Raw genomic sequence first — 17,320 nt, 5'->3', positions numbered from 1 at the left:
TACCCTCCAGTGTACCTTAACAAAATGGCCGTCATTGTGTCCCCTCTAATTTCACTGATGGAGGATCAAGTGACTGCATTGAGGTATTGTCTGTCCTATTTAGTCCTGTGCCCAACTGGGCTCGTGCTAATCCACAAACACCGTCTGGTGGCAATGCTCAAGTTTCTTGGGCCCGGAAGTGCTATCCAGCCAAAATATTGGCTGGTCAATCAGAATTGAGGAGTTGCATAATTGTATGAATGTATTGGAAGTTGATGAAAAAGCAGACAATGTTTTAGTAGTATTCACCTAAGAGGTTAGTTGTCAAGTTGTGTCTTCCGATGTCACCTTATAAACCAAAGAGTGGTTCACCAGTACTGAAACACTATCCTCTACTAATACGATGTATGAAGAGACCGCATCTAGTAAATTGCCCTTTAGTGAGTTTTACTTTAGCCTTTTTTTAATAGTTTTTCACTGCTTTTGAAATATTATGCAACTCCTCGATTCTGATTGGCCAGCCAATATTTTGCACTTCCAGCCCCAAGAAATATGAGCATTGTCACCAGACGATGGTTGCTGGGCACGAGACTACATCCTGTTGCGTTCTTACCATGTTAGGATGAAGAATGTCAATGCTTGTTTATTGGGGTCAGGACAGGCACAAAATTCAGCTGCTTACAGTTCCATTGAGAGGTAGTGTGACTTGTGTACATGTTGTTGGGATCTGTGGGATATTGTGTGGTCAATAACATGTCCAAGAGGTTTCCAGAGGCTCAGGAAATCTCTTTGGATTTACACAATAGTTGAAACATGAAGGACATGAAGGACCCCCCACATATTTTGAAATATTAGCGCTAAAAATTAATTTTAAAAGTATTTCACCTTGGTGTATTCTATTACACTTCTGTGATCATGTGCAGATTACATCACCATACAGTACTATAGTGCTGTATAGTAGGGATCATGGAGGTTTGGGTTTTCTAAAAATACCAATCAGCATCACTTTCCAGCCTGGCAGTATTGGTTAGGTGCAGTATAACCCTACCCCTAACCCAGCCCATAATAACCCCTTCCAAGTTTCTATGAAATAAAAAAAATTGTTGACTTAATTATTTGACTGATGCCTTCAGTCAGGTTAAGGCTACAGACTTGATTTCTTCACTGTTCAATGTCACTTCAGCCCGAGACTTTTGTCAACTGCAGCAGCTACAATTCGTGCATCATGGACTTACCTTTGTCCTCCTTTGTGTCCCATTTCTTTCTCTACTGTGTAAGTGTTGATTTGCTGAATAGCTAATGGTTATCACAAGAATTGTCCATAATTTCCATACAGGTGGAACATGAATAGCCAGTCTGCATTTCAGTAATTGATAGTTAGGGGGGACTTGTTCTCTTGAAATTTCTATAGTGACTACATGGATTGACTGATCTTCATTTTTATATAAATGTGGTAGCCATGTACACAAGTGCTTAACAACACTTCCCTTTCCTCTTCCAGCATGTCTCTAGTGATTGGAATAAAAAATATTCAGCGGATTTTACTTTTGTGGAGAGCTGCTTTTACGGAAGATACGTTAAAAACCTGCTATACGTTAGAACACTAAACACTCTAATAGGACAGTCACCTATTTTACAGGGGAGAGATAAGACTACTCTACGTTACTCCTGAGTACATCACTAATGCTGTCGACATGTTGAAGAAACTCCATAGTACTGTTGGTATGTTGCCATAGTGACCATGTGTGTGTGTGCTATATATAGCCTACCTTCCATATAGGGTTATGTCTAGTTGCTATTGATGAAGCTCATTGTGTATCACAATGGGGACATGACTTCAGGACTAGTTATCGACAATTAGGAAACCTGAGGGATGTCCTGTCTGACGTAAGTGATTGCTATAGTCATGGTGTTTGAAAATACTTAAGAATATTGTCAAATACAAGTCAAAATCAAATAACTGTTCTAAGAGTTCTTATTATAAAAGGGATTTATGGTTTTAGAAAATAAGATATTAATTAGCCTTTCTGCTTGACCCTGTCGTACTAACAGTACATTCAGATACTCAGTATGGTTCTTGTACTCAAGTGCAAGTCTTCCTAATAATGTGATCATTTCTAGTGAACTCTTACAGGTTCCCTTTCTTGCCCTAACTGCCACGGCAACCAGTCCAGTACGAGATGATATCTGCTCCAGTCTACATCTCAAGAATCCTAATGTTGTTGTCACAACATGTGACAGGTGTTGTTAACGCAATCACATGATCTCATATGCTCCCCTTATGTACAGACCAAACCTATACTTGGAGGCACGGCTCAGGGGGACCAGTGTAATTGATGACTTGAGGCCATTAATGAGCAGTACAAAGTCTGTCAAGTGAGTGGTTCCTACACGATTCTTAATAAGGATTGGAAATGGTATCACATGTCCAGCATATGTTGATGTTGCTAGTACTACTGTGAAGAGCACACAGAAAATTTTTTACTGTGTTGTGCGACGTGGTAAGTAGTTCACCGAGGTGTAGCCTCTGTACACACGTTCATCCACATACTAACCTCATTATATACAACAGAACATCACATTAAATTGTATTGCCAAAATAGTTAACCATTTGAAGCTAGTACAGAAGGCCCCTCTGCAACACTCCATCTGGAGCTAAGAAATTAGTATGTAATACAAAAATAAAACTGCATGTTGCTTTCTGCAGTGTGACAGCATTTCCAATTCTTGGTTGTCATATGAACCTGTTACTATTAATAGAGTTTACATTATCTCACTATTAGGGGCAGGAAGGTTAGAGAGTTCGATGGTCCTACGATAGTTTACTGTTGTACTAAGAACATGTGTGAGGGTGTGTGTCAGGAACTGACAGATGCCGGCTGCTCATGTGATTATTATCATGGTGGACTAGCATTGGAAAAGAGGAAGAGTGTACACCATAAGTTCATCAGGGATGAGCTTCAGGTATGTGATATGGAGTATGGGGTATATGGTATGTAGTGTCTGGTATGTGGTATGGGGTGTCTATTGTGGAGAACAATAAATTTATCAGTGATGAGCTTCAGGTATATGATATGGAGTATGGGGTATATGTTATGTAGTTTCTGGTATGTGGTATGGGGTATCTATTGTGGAGAACAATAAATTGATCAGTGATCATAGTTATAGCCATAACTAAATCAATAACTAAAAGGAATTAAGAAAAATTACTATAAAAGTCCTTACTCAGTCCATGAAATACATTAGGCCCTATATTGTAGTGTCGTTTATTTTACTAAAACTAGAGTTTAGTTTGCTACTTTTTGTATGCTAAAAAACTAGAATTTAATATAACAACATTGTATTGCTACAAAGCTGAAACTCAAAAACTTGTGTAGACAACTGAGCTCATGCAGAGAGTGTGTTGTGTGCCTAGCTCTTACCAATTAAGTCATGCGTTAGGACCAGTCCACCATTTGTGGGGATACATGTACAAAGAGTGTTGGGCTGTGAATTGTTGTGTAACAGAAGTGGAGTGAGTTTTGATACTTTTCTAAAGTGGATCTGAATTGAAGCTACTAATGGATTGCTGCAGTAACAGGAAGAATTGGTACCCAACGGAACACACAGTCATATGTAGTGAACATTTCATTGATGGACAAAAGAGTAACAACCAGAACTACATCCCTACAATCTTTCAAAGTGTTGACAGTCCTAATGAGATGAAAATAGGAGCTCAGGTCAGGTATTTTCAATGAAGAACAGCTTCTAGAAAACAAAGGATGCGAGATCACTGAACAGCAGAAGAAAACGCAAAGGAAAGCAAAATGCAGGGGCTTGCTGAATCTAGCAAAAGGCAAGAAGAAGCAGGAAAATTAGAAGAAGAGCGAAGGCTGAAGGAGATGGAGGAGAGGAAGAGGATGAGGGGAGAGATTGTTAAAAGAATAATAAAGAAGAGAAGCTGAACAAGCCAGAGTATGAAAGGAGGTTGAAGATGCCAAGCAAAAGAGGTGGTTGAATGAAATGAACAGATCACAACAAGCTAAAGAAACACTTAGTCTGCTATGAACTACTCCAGAAATACAATAAAGCTGTGGAAGAGCTTGAACTGTTGAAAAAAAGAGGCCAAACTGAACACAAAACTTGAGGCTAACAGAATTGCAAAAGATGGTAGTTCAATACAAAATTTCTGGTTAACTTCTATAGTATGTTCACATTGAGCTGAATCCTGAAAAACAGCTAAAAATTAAAAGTGGATTTTTTCTCAACAGAGTTAACATTTCAGCCAACCAGATGATGATTATTGGTAACAGCAAAGGTGTCAACAACAGACACGTATGGTTTGGCTCCATTACAAGTTCGGGAAAAGGCTGTAATGGACACTGTACTCATATGGCTTTCCATAGTAAATGTATTGTAAATATTATGTCAAACATTAGAAAAAAAGATTTTGAAATATTTTTAGCAGGTCAAGCAGTACTACAAATGAGCCAAATTTCAAGATCGTGTGTAATTGCATCCATGAGTTATTAAATGTTTTTGAGGATTCAGCTCAACGTGAACATACTATAAGCTCTGCTATCCTTCACTGTAACCCATCATAGTGATAAAAGGGTCTACCCCAATGCCAGTTTTCTGGCTTAATTATGGATAATATACGACACGTGGATTGTAAACACCCATATTATTTACATAGTGACGTCATGGACCATCCTTGTTTCGGGGGGGCATCCTCGTTTCGTTGTGAGTAAACTGTATGGCCTCTACAGGTGGAAGATTTCGCTGTTCTTGTAAGCTGCAAATTGTTGTTTGTTGTTTGTTGGACTGGGTAGCGACTCTGGTGAGTAGTAAACAACAGAGTATGAAACTTCAGGTTTAAAGGTGAAATATGGTGTTGTAAAATGGTTGTGCAAATTTCATGAAGAAGCAGAAAGTGCAGCATTGTTTCTTTGCTACTGTTTACGCCACTTGTAGCAGGTAGAGTGTACTAGGCTAGTTCACTGTTTCGCTGTGTATTTCTACTGTTTCGATAAACATCAGAAAACAAGCAATACTTAGTGCAATTGTTTAACTCAAGCTGAGCAGTACTGTGGTATAAAATCTATTTCAAATGTATCACACATTTCTTTGGTTGTGTAAATGTGGTGACAAGAAGTTGGCTAATAGTATTGCTGCTGAAATATTAGCTGATGTGTACTAGGGTTCCACCGATACAGAAAAATACCTAACGATCCGATATCGATACCTAGCAGTAAATTTTCAGATACCGATAATTATCATACAATTTACACACCTCTCAAGTTAGCTATGTGTGACTACTCTATTAGAATATATTATGCAGTGACTGTTCTATTAGAGTATTTCGATCTTTTTCATGTAAAAATAGTAAGTAGCAGTTGGCCAATGTCTAACAAAGCAATTCCTGCACCTTTTGTGCTAGAATAATACTCAACGCTATTTCCAGCTTACGTTTTGCTAGCATAGCATTTATGATGTTAGTTATGATGCTGACGATTGGTGCTAGTGGCTATTAATCGGTATTGGAATACCTATATAACCGATACCAATCGATATTAAAAGCCTAATATCAGCTCCGATACGATACCAATCCGATTATCGGTGGAACACTAATGTGTACCTGCCATTATCACCTGGCAGCAAACAATATTTCTCCTAATGTACACAGACACGCTGTGTTCTTGTTTAGTACACAATGCAACACAATATACAATGTAAAAGGAATGTCCATGCCTTCAAACAAGCGAGAGAAAGCCAAACAGCCGGTCAGTACATTTCAGCAAATTTTTGAATGTATTGGCGCACTGTAACTAGGATAGGTAAGGTCTGCAATCAACTTTTACAAATCGATCCCCCTACCATTGTGGAATGTTCATTGTAGTATTCCATGAAACTGGAGGCATGGTTGTTGTCATCACAGAAATATTGTTTTTAGTATCTTGCGAGATGCAATAAATTTTTTTTTTATTGTGTTCCACACAAAGGACCAGATGAAACTCGCTACTTAGCCGGATCATATCCAGAGTTGAAAGTACACACAGTAATAAGGAAATGAATTTCTGGGTGCCCAGCACAGGGTTGCTTTCTTTGAAGAAACAGACAAAGAAATATGGATTTTCGATTTCAGACTGCCCTATCACCCAGGGCAAGAGAAGCCAACTCTTCCTAATAGTGATGTGATAAGGTTGGATGCATAGCCTGTCTATGCTATTAGTCTGGAAAGGGTCTGAGACTTCTCACCATCTGGGTGATGAGCGTCAAAATTTTCTGCAGCATTAAAGAATTGTGTCACGCTTTCTAGCCACTTCCAGCGCTTCTGCAACCACAACAATCTTGACTAAAACTATGGCAAAAGATGTCCCTGGATGTTTGGTAGCAGCAGTTGTCAATTATTATTAATTAATCCACAGTATTCACGCCTCGCTCTAAGCTATGCACCACGGTTTATCTAAATCGTCAAAATTTGACTGCACCTCTCACACTTCACAGCAGCTTCAAATCTTTACTAGGTCACATGACCATTATGTTGCAAAATATCCCAAAACAAACCAAAAAAGCACAAAATATTTCGCGTTCGATTCGAGCTCCTGGGTATACTGCATCATATGAAATCACAGTAATACCAGCTGCTACTACTACCAAACGTTTTGGATCATCATTATTATTATTCTAAACAAAATTAGGTGACCAGTGTGGCATCAGAAGTACTAGAAAGGGCTTTGACACCATTGAGGGAATGGCACACTAAAATTGTGACGCTCGTCACCCAGATGGTGAGAAGTCTCAGATCCTTTCCAGACTAACAGCATAGACAGACTATGCATCCAACCTTATCACATCACTATGAGAAAGAGTTGGCTTTTCTTGTCTTGGTTGGTAGGGCAGTTTGAATTTGAAAATGCATGTCTCGTTTTCTGATTTTTGAAAGAAAGCAACCCTGTCCCGGGCACCCAGTGAATCATTTGCTTATTACTTTGCATACTTTTTTACGACAATGACTCTAGATAATATCTAGCTAAGTAGCAAGTTTTATCCACTCCTTTGTGTGGAGCACAAAATTAAATTTTATAACTCGTGAAATACTAAGATCAATATTTTCTGTGAAGACAACAATTGTGCCTCAGGTTTCATGGTGGATCTAGCAATGGGATACTACAATGAACATCCTGCAATGGTAGGGGGATTGATTTGTAAAAGTTGATTTTTCAGATTGCGGACCCTAGGATAGGTAAATAATTTAATGGGCATTTCCAATCCATTAGGAACACATACATTATCTATGGTTTGATCAACTTTGGTGAAGCTATGATTAAATATTCCAGACCAAGAGATCTGCCCTATCACTAACCAATCTACAATTTTCAGGTGTATTTCTAAATGGCTATAGTCAGTACCTGTTCACCTGAGCCCCGCCAAATATAGTAATGTCAAAGAGGTGAACATGCATTCACTCCCAGTGGTTTTGTACTGGAACAAGCATGTTTTCATGTTGTAAACATGTTTGCACACCTGAACCACTGGTTCTTGTCAGAATCAAAGTGTTTTTTTGATTAACAGTTCTGGTATTTAAAGGGCTTCACAACACTTGGGCAGCTGGCCCATGTAACAAGAGTTATTAACAAGAAACGAGGGCTCAGGTGAATGTGAAGTTATTTTCCTTAATTTGTTGGCCAGTTACAGAACATATTTCAGGAAGACCTTTCAAAGATGTACAATTATTATTGACTGTTTGATGTGTTTATTGACAGACCAACTTCTTTGATGGTTCAAACATGGTCAAACTACAAGAAACATAACACTTGTAAATTTTTTAATAGTCATCACTCCTCAGGGATCAATTGTAAGGCTGGGATGGAAGGTTCTCCGATGTACATTTGACTGAGAACTGTGATCTGCTCTCAAAATTGGAGATGTGATCATGGCTTCACAATTGATCAGGCTGCAGGAATGTATTGTGCAGAAGTCAAGATACCTCCCTTCAACTAAGGGGAAAAACAGTAGAAATTGATACCGCTTGCCAGCTTTCTCAAGTTAGAACACATGTTGAAAGAGTTATTGGACTGGTGGGCTCTATATTACAATCAACTCTTTCTATTTTTAATATGCTTACAGGTGACAAAGAGGGTCAGCTGTAATGCGCTGTACACTTGTGACACATTAGTATAACTATTTACAATGTTGTACTTATCATAATTATTATACATTGCCGATATTTGCTCCCTCCTAGCTACAAAATCACAAAATTGTACATGACAAAACTTCATCGGCAGTTTAACTTGCTAATAATACATTTGATCTTCCTAGTCTGCCACTGTCATCTTCTAAGAAAAAGGAAAAATGGCTTGGGACATATGAGTCTCTTTAATCAATGACAATACAACTGGTTTTCCTGACCCTGAGACATTTCATTATGAAACATGGCTAAATCACAATGAGTAGGCTTAGTGGGCTCTCCACAACCTTCAGTGACAGCTTATGTTTTGGTGTAGTGAAATCAGTATTTTACTAGTTTCAGGAAAGGGAACACTTCAAAAAGTGCTTGGTAGCCATGAACATGCCAGTGATATGCACAAATATTGCTGCCTGATTTGACTACGTATTTCAGTCTAACGTGAACAGCATAGAAGCAATATGGGAACAAGCCTCTCCAGCCATACATGTGTAGTGGGCACATGGTACTTCACCAACTGGATTTACTGACAGTGCAAACAATATCACTCACCCATCCATTCATTGAAAGCCTCCAGACTTTTTCTGTAAGATTTTAGCTGTTCATGTGGACTGGGCGTCAGTATGAGGTGGTTATATACATCACATCTGACCTTTCATTCCACTCAGTAGTGTTTCCTGAAAACAATGAAGTCGTTTCCAGTTGACAATAAGGATTCTCCTTGCAACAAAGCATTTGTAGTTTATCGAAGTATCAATTCTTTGGTGTCTCCCCTCTGTTCTAAGTAATATTGAGAGTAAGAAAACATCTGATTTACATGTTGTGCGCTATCCTTGAGCTGCTGTAATGTTATCCCTTACAAATGGTAGACCAGTCTTAACATATGTCTTATAATTGGTAAGAGCTAGGTGCTTAGAAATAATTAACACCCCCCCTGCATAAACTATATGCTTTGAAAGTGATATTGAAGTTTATTTCATTCCAGTGTGTAGTGGCAACGGTGGCATTTGGTATGGGAATAGACAAGCCGGACATCAGGATGATCATACATTATGGAAGTGAGCCACTCCCCTTTAGTGCAGCTGTTAGCCACACACCCTTAATGCAACTGTTAGTTACACTGTAATATAGTATTACAGGGATTAGCAATAGTGTTGTATACATTACAGTGTGACTAAGGGCCAGACACTATGTATGGCCGTATCTCATTGTCTCTTTGTCCTGATCAGTTTCCTCTTTGTTATTACATTAACTAGTCATGACAGTATGTGGCCAGTTTATTGCTATGGTTTGCTAGGCACAGTATGTGGCCAGTTTATTGTTATGGTTTGCTAGGCACAGTATGTGGCCAGTTTATTGCTATGGTTTGCTAGGCACAGTATGTAGCCAGTTTATTGCTATGGTTTGCTAGGCACAGTATGTAGCCAGTTTATTGTTATGGTTTGCTAGGCACAGTATGTAGCCAGTTTATTGCTATGGTTTGCTAGGCACAGTATGTAGCCAGTTTATTGCTATGGTTTGCTAGGCACAGTATGTAGCCAGTTTATTGTTATGGTTTGCTAGGCACAGTATGTAGCCAGTTTATTGCTATGGTTTGCTAGGCACAGTATGTGGCCAGTTTATTGCTATGGTTTGCTAGGCACAGTATGTGGCCAGTTTATTGCTATGGTTTGCTAGGCACAATATGAAGTACGTTGGTTGGTACTAGGAGTATAACAAAACTGCAAATAATAGTTATACGGGCACAATGTGGAGTCTAAGAAATTTATAAACCTGAAGGCCCGGGCTGTAGCGCACGAGCGAAGCAAGGGCGCTACTAAGGGCCTGAGGGTTTATAAATTTCATAGACTCCACATTGTGCCCGTATAACTGCTTTAGACTCTATTTTACATTACACTCAGATTACTTACCTCATCCACGGCTGTTTCTGCTGTAGGCTCGGAAAAACCAGCTGGTTTTCTTGCGATAATACTAGCACCATGGCAACTATGCGGCCTCACGTGACAAAATAACCGCCCTCGTTACATCACTGCACATGAACAATGCATAGTGATTGGATAAACCTAGATTTTGAGCATATGTTATATTGTGCCTGAAGGCGTGGAGTATATTAGAAAACAAGGTGGAGTATATGAGATTTATTACCCACCCAAAACAGCCTAAATAGAGTCTAAGAATATTTAAACTCCAAAATGATTATGAGGCTGAACCAAACCTAACTAAGATAAGCCATTAGAAACAAGCATTGCCCATATAGTGACATCTCCATTGTAATTCCCTATAGTGACATCACCATTGTAATTCCCTATAGTGACATCACCATTGTAATTCCCTATAGTGACATCACCATTGTAATTCCCTTTAGTGACATCACCATTGTAATTCCCTATAATGACATCACCATTGTATTTCCTATATGTATGTGACTGTTTTATCCATTGGCCGCACCCCCTTACAGTGCCCCAGGACATAGAGACATATTATCAAGAGATTGGTCGAGCTGGTAGAGATGGGTGAGTAATTATGTGATGTGATGTCATTGGGTGATCATGTGATCCACCTGTAGGTACCCCAGCTCTTGTTATATCTTCTACAAATTATCTGACCTCAATGCCAACAAGTCTGTCTGTGTGTTTGACCTGCTGTGTGTCATATGTATGTGTGTACGTCCTGTATGTGTGTCTGTGTGTATGTCCTGTATGTGTGGGCCTGGCTGTCCATTCTTCCCCACCACACCAGTTGGATCTCAAATGTGTTGTTGCCATAGATACTTCCTCAATGACATCACAGACAAGATATTTCTCCAACACAAGACAGACATGTTACATGAGATGGAACGATTTGTCACTTCATCCAACAGTTGTAGACGAAGGTGATGTCGTTATTAGTAGTAATGATGTCATCATCACCATGACAACTGATCCTACAGGATGTTGTTGTCACATTTTGATCAATCAATTTCAGTGGATGAACACCCTCGATGTTGTGATTATTGTCAGAGGTACCATGACAACCAATTGTGTATCTGTTACCATGGTGGCGAGTCCTTAGGGCAGCCATGAGATCACATGACACAACTGATGGGGGCATGGTCGATCTCTCCAAAGAAGCTAATCATCTCTTCTCAGCTATACAGGTTACTATGACAACCATGTATACTATTAATTTTAGTTTTTACTCAAGATGGGTTTTTCGTGAGTAATTTTTTTGCAAAATTGTCACATTTCAACTTCTCAAGGGGGAAATTTTCACATATTGGTTGTACAGAAGTCATAGAAGTGACATAAACGTATAAGTAGAAGTGCTCCTACTGGGGTACCACATTTTCAAAATGATTGGGGCACTGCGATGTGGTCATCAGCAATAAAACTTTAATAGTTATGCTGTGGCTGAGACTATAATGATGAGTGACAGTTGGCCATGTGCCCAGAACATTGTACAGTTAATGGCAACAAATCCAGAAGACACTTTATTCATTTATTTATTTATTATTACTGTGAAAACTTCGCAAGCGAAGACTATACACAGGGAGGAAATACACTTATACTTTAATGCTCCTTGGAATATTCCAACCAATGAACCGCTGGCTGTTAACACATCACAATCTTTCACACATTTAGCAATGCCTTTTTGACGTGACAAATGCATATTGCGAAGGGAAATTTTTATATTTAGCTATTCATTTGTGTAAATCACCCTTTCAATCATTTATTTTACTGGGAATTTCAGTTCTACAGAGTATTCTTTTCCTTCCAACTCAGTTAAGCTGTTTCTGTACATGTTTTATAATGCTTTACTGTGTTACTAAATGTTTTACCAACTGTCCTTTGTAACAACAACCCCTTAGCATGTTACTTGCCACCCCGGTTAACACAACATCGTACATTCAGGGTGTTAGTCATGTTGTTGTTGTTGTTGTTATGGTAACCACTAACTCTACACAGATCACAGGTGGTCACTATGGGTTACGGGTACCAGTTGGTATACTACGAGGATCTGTAAGTGTACTATTGTTTTATAACTTAATATTACTTTGTTGTCATGGTAACTGTGTAGCAAGCTCAGGGGATACCCCCTGCAGCGTCTACCTATCAAATGTTTAGTTCTGGCAAGTGAGTGCTATCATGGTGACATTACCATGGTGATATTGATCATTACTATAGGTACCGCAGTGAAAAATGGTGGAAGGTATTTGGTGAGTTTTGATTGGTTGTTTTGTGTGATCACATTACATCACTTGTATGGCTGGCAGGACGACAGCTGATTGCTGAGGGTTACCTGTCCGAGGTGCCAATACAGAACTCATTTGGCTGCAAGGTTGTGATGTCATGTAAGGGGGCATGGCTGGTGTTGTAGAGTGATCATGTGATTTCATTACAGCTAGAGCAATTAACTGGCTAGCTAATAAGGATAGTAAACTGTTGCTAGCACCAACTATGGTATGTGTTACGTGTTAACTATGGTATGTGTTACGTGTTAACTATGGTATGTGTTACGTACCAACTATGGTATGTGTTATGTGTTACGTGTTAATGTGGACACTTGAGGACACATAATGATCGTTCCATACCATAAACAATTACAAACTGTTTCGATTTGGCACAATATGGACCCTTTTAAGAGAATTGCCCATACCAAAATTTGACTCGTTTTGTTATTTGACCACTAACACTTTGCTGGTAGCTATCTTGATATTTGAATAAGCAGTATTGTCATATGGCATTGGTTTGTAAACACGGGTTTACATGTGGACTTAGTCAGTTGCTAGTCTTCCCTTTTAGTTCATTCTGTTGATACACAGTAGATTACAGATTTACTGATACATTTGCAAATCTATTTAATTTCCTGAATATACTTGACCAATTTCTGAAAACCTCAGAAACCCTCCTAGATCCGCCCCTGACTATATAGTATTCTGTTGTAAGGGAATGTCTGATTACCTTGCTGTAATACAGGAAATGATCCAGTTAGAGAAACCATCTGTTGCTGGTGCACAGCAAGCAGCAACCACACCCCCTCAACCGAAGCCTCCAGAATATATTCCTACAGAGGAGATTAGTAAGAGTTATGTGTTGAAGAAAGAGCTTCACAAAGGCCCACCCACAATAATCCAGCCAATCAAAGACCCCACAACTGAAGAGAAGGAGGTGTGGCTTGTCAGATTATGTGACATCATGTAATCTATTCTATTTATAGACAGCACTATACCAACAGTTACTATCGTTACGTAACTCTATTGCCATGGAGAAGGATGTGGCACCATATATGGTAGCTACTAACAGACTATTAATACAACTTGTATTGTGCAGGTGAGCAGCCCCTCCCATCCTGTACAGGTTAAACTGATAATTTAACAAGACAAGCTACAAACACTACACCTTTTTAGATTTTTAGATAAATGGTGAAGAGCAACTTGTTTCAACAGGGAAGATGTCATGTGATCCTGTACAGTAGGACCTCCAGTATCCAAACACATGTGTACCAGTCCAATCATTTATATACAGGGTTGTGTTCAACTACTCTACAGTAGTTATCAAAATACTCTAATAGAACACTCACCACTATACTGTTCAGATAATCAAGGTCCTACTGTATTTATATAGTTTACTCAAAGAGAAATTTTTAAGTGTCATGTCTTAAATTTAGACATTTTAGCAGATCAATTAGTACTTCAAGCTACCCACATGTTCAAGAGTTACTAACAGCTCAACTTGAACATACTGCAATTGGTGTACTCTATCAAGTGTTGTTACCATATTTAGGCCATCTGTCCTTCCTAATATGGTCAAAGTGGAAGGGGTGTCCCAACAGTGGTGCGACCAATTTGGTACTGTGGTGCTGGCTAAGATGAAGAATTTCTATGACAACCATCCTGAACTTTCATTGGATAATTTCTCTGATGATAACCCTGTGTGTGCTATTGATGATCAAGTATGTTGTAGTGTAGCTAAAGAACATGTCATGAAGCCATATGTGATGAGTGAGTACTTAAACTTCCCAGCTTACTGAACTGAAATACTGAGAAAAGTTTATTTACTGTTTTAAAAATCCAAGTTGTGTAACTAGGGGAAACTGTGATGTGTAAGATTGTGTAACCAAATATGGTACTGCCTGATGTTGACATTGGAAGCACTTTTTGTCCCATTCACAAGTATAGATAATTGCTTGTTAGCTAGGAAAGTTATGTACGTATTGTGTTGGGATGGCTAAAAGAAGGTTTGTGAGGGTTCTGGGAGACATATGACATGGACACACAACCAATTCACAAATTAGAATACTTGGTATTAATATTGAGGTGTTGGGGTTGAGATCATGTGATGTTTGACCCCTAGCATTTGTTAGTCGTAATAGTGTAGCTGTACAGCTAACAGTGTTGGGCAAGTTACTTTGTAAAAGTAACTAGTTACATATTACATATTACTTGCAACTGAATTATTTAGTTACAGTTACATATTACTCTTAAAATAAAGTAACTATAATAATATTACATATTATATTACTTTGTGTCCACGGCCTTAAGCTGTCACGTGTGAAACTACCACCTTATCACGTGACATGATTTCGTTGTTGGGCAATGTGCAAATCTTGGTTATAAGTAAGAAGCTGGTGAATAAGCTTCATTCAGTAGGCTTCATCACTTCATTGTGGCTAGGCGTTACTCAGTGATTACTAACGGGATTAGTAACTTTGTTACTTGTAATAATATTACGTAATATTAGACTCGTTACAGTAACTACATTACTTAGGTAATGCATTACATTTGTAAGTAAAGTAACTTGAGTTATATTACCTGTTTTTATAGCGTATTTCGTTATATTACTTAGGTACCATAAAAGTAATAATATTACGTAACGCGTTACAAATGTAGCACGTTTCTCCCAACACTGGCAGCTAACGGTGTAACACATGTTGAGCTACTGTACTGACAGAACCATCACTTCCTACAGGTATCCAAGGTACGAGCTAGGAAGAAAAAGATTGGTTCATTGACTGCTACCATGGAAATGAGCTATAAACTATTTCAACAAGATGGACTGAGCTTAGTAAGAAGTGTGACTTATAACTGGAATATTATTACACCCTATTATAGGAGCAGGTAGCTCAAAGGCGGTCACTACATCCCAGTACGATAGGCAGTCACCTAGCTGATGCCCTTTATTATGGTTACCATGTCGACTATCGAAGAGGTGAGCTCATGTGATCACTAAGTGATGTCATTATCATGGTAATAGCTGGACTGGGTCCTGTCCTGGAGCAGCGTATCACCATAGTGATCAGGGAAAGTCCCATCAATTCCAGTAAGTGACATCACAACAGGAAGGATGTGATGTAATTTATTATACACTAGATGTGGCTTGTCTCAGTTCCATCAAGGAATTACTCCCAGTCGAGGTAGATGACTGGCACATCAAGATGACAGTCAGTATACTACAAGTATCCTGTGACTATACAAAACCAGGTCATGTCAAGGGTACCCCTGGTAACGGTAACATGACAGAGAAGACCGGCTACTCTACAAAGAGACAGTTACCATCCTGGGGTAGAAACTTCTCCTACAATAAACAGAACAAAAAGTCAAAACGTTTCTTTTAACATTACATAAGACAGTCACATAGTTTTTAGTTCATCATTAGTCTCGTGCCCAGCCAGGATCGCACTAGTCTCGTTTCCAGCCAGGATCGCGCTAGTCTCGCGCCTAAACCCTACCCACTGCATTAGTACTCAACACAGTGGGTGGGGTCTGGGCACGGGACTAGTTCATCATTGATTAGTCTTGCGTGGCCAGACCCACTCTTCACGTGGCACTTATCGATTGATAATTATAAGCACCTAGCTGCAAGAGATAGGTGCTTTTTTTTTTTTTCACCATCTCTTGCGTCGCTTGAATTTGTGGTGTAAAGGTGATTTATTGTCATTGCTTCAGGAGAGCATAGCAATTCAGCACCGTCTTTCTTCTTACCATAAAAAATCAGTTGATTCAATCCCACAGTGGTTCTCTAAGCACATCATGGAGGGTCATGTTAAATCAGCTCTTCAACTCTTAAGTACAGAAAACACAGGAGGAGTTCTTCCTTTGGACTCTGATATTGATGGTACTAGTGTTCGTAGTATCTTGTTAAAGAAGCATCCTCCAGCTCAGCCTGTGCACCCTCCTTCTGTTATATCAAAATCAAGTTCTACACTCCCTCCTTTCCATCCTATAGTGTTTGATAACATTAAATGGTCACTTATTCATTCTATTGTTTTACAACTTGTTGGAGCTGCAGGCCCTTCAGGGCTAGACTCAAGTGTTTGAAAGCGGCTCTGCACTTATTTCCATTCAGATTCTAGTGAGTTGTGCAATGCTTTGGCTGCTACTTCTAGGCGGCTTTGTTTCGGGGCTCATTGACCCTGCAAGTCTTACAGCCCTGTTGGCGTGCAGGTTGATTGCTTTGGATAAGACAGCCGATTGGAATTGGTGATTTAGTGCGTCATATCATTGCTAAGTCTGCCCTAGGTGTTTTGAAAACTGATATTTTAGAGGCAGTTGGCTCCCTTCAGCTGTGTGGAGGTCAGGAATCTGACTGTGAGGCTGGAGTCCATGCTCTCCGCCAGTTGTTCGAATCGCCAGATACTGAGGCTGCTTTATTTGTTGATGCTTCAAATGCTTTCAACTCACTTAACCGTCAGGCTGATCCCTTTAGAGACTCATATTTACATACCAGCCTTGACTGGTCGTAGTCCACCTAATAACCAAGGACACTTTCTTCTGGCCTTTCCATTGCATTTAAGAGGTTAGGACTGATCAATCCTCTGTTGGTTAGTGATGTCCAATTCAAAACTTTAGTTGTTGTTATTACTCCTCTTGTCTCACTACTGATTTCCCATAACAGTTGCTACACCTGTGAAGTTGTGGGCTCACAACACTCTACAAAGGCTAAACTGTGTTCACTTAACCATCAGCAGTGGCTTGACCATCTAAATAAATTTCAAGAATCTGCACCTTCAGCCTTAAACCACTCAATTGACATTGCCCGTGAGCCTGGTGCCTCCACTTGGTTGACTGCTTTACCCCTGAGAGACCATCAATTTCATCTACATAAGGGTGATTTTCGTGATTCCCTCTGCTTGCGATATGGCTGGATGCCAGCTCTACTACCAGCTTCCTGTGTGTGTGGTGTCTCCTTTACTGTT

The 17,320-nt window shown here is 39.4% G+C and overlaps 1 protein-coding gene across 1 annotated transcript; it reads left to right on the top strand.

Moving 5' to 3' along the window:
- On the top strand, nucleotides 1–15,779 carry LOC136246870 (bifunctional 3'-5' exonuclease/ATP-dependent helicase WRN-like). The gene is made up of 24 exons (XM_066038478.1): nucleotides 1–83; nucleotides 601–675; nucleotides 1,619–1,701; nucleotides 1,760–1,866; nucleotides 2,114–2,220; nucleotides 2,269–2,355; nucleotides 2,763–2,943; nucleotides 9,132–9,204; nucleotides 10,605–10,659; nucleotides 10,713–11,018; nucleotides 11,076–11,147; nucleotides 11,198–11,282; nucleotides 12,091–12,144; nucleotides 12,203–12,258; nucleotides 12,310–12,341; nucleotides 12,399–12,476; nucleotides 12,527–12,585; nucleotides 13,102–13,293; nucleotides 13,343–13,455; nucleotides 13,909–14,077; nucleotides 15,094–15,189; nucleotides 15,237–15,333; nucleotides 15,379–15,444; nucleotides 15,495–15,779. The coding sequence occupies exons 1-24, from the start codon at nucleotides 25–27 to the stop codon at nucleotides 15,737–15,739; spliced, it is 2,547 nt and encodes an 848-aa protein (XP_065894550.1). The 5' UTR covers nucleotides 1–24; the 3' UTR covers nucleotides 15,740–15,779.
- The last annotated feature ends 1,541 nt before the right edge of the window (nucleotides 15,780–17,320 follow it).

This window comes from Dysidea avara, chromosome 1 (assembly GCF_963678975.1).
Source record: "Dysidea avara chromosome 1, odDysAvar1.4, whole genome shotgun sequence".
In the NCBI taxonomy this organism is placed as follows: domain Eukaryota; kingdom Metazoa; phylum Porifera; class Demospongiae; order Dictyoceratida; family Dysideidae; genus Dysidea; species Dysidea avara.
The sequence above is the reverse complement of the archived record's forward strand: the minus strand, read 5'-3'. Positions and strand labels throughout refer to the sequence as shown.

Excerpts from the sequence above, each read along its gene's own strand:
- LOC136246870 (XM_066038478.1), top strand. The coding sequence starts at position 25 with ATGGCCGTCATTGTGTCCCCTCTAATTTCACTGATGGAGGATCAAGTG. Across the intron at positions 9,205-10,604 it reads GATGATCATACATTATGGAA|TGCCCCAGGACATAGAGACA; the intron begins GTGAGCCACTCC and ends ACCCCCTTACAG. Across the intron at positions 11,148-11,197 it reads TGTTGTGATTATTGTCAGAG|GGCAGCCATGAGATCACATG; the intron begins GTACCATGACAA and ends GCGAGTCCTTAG.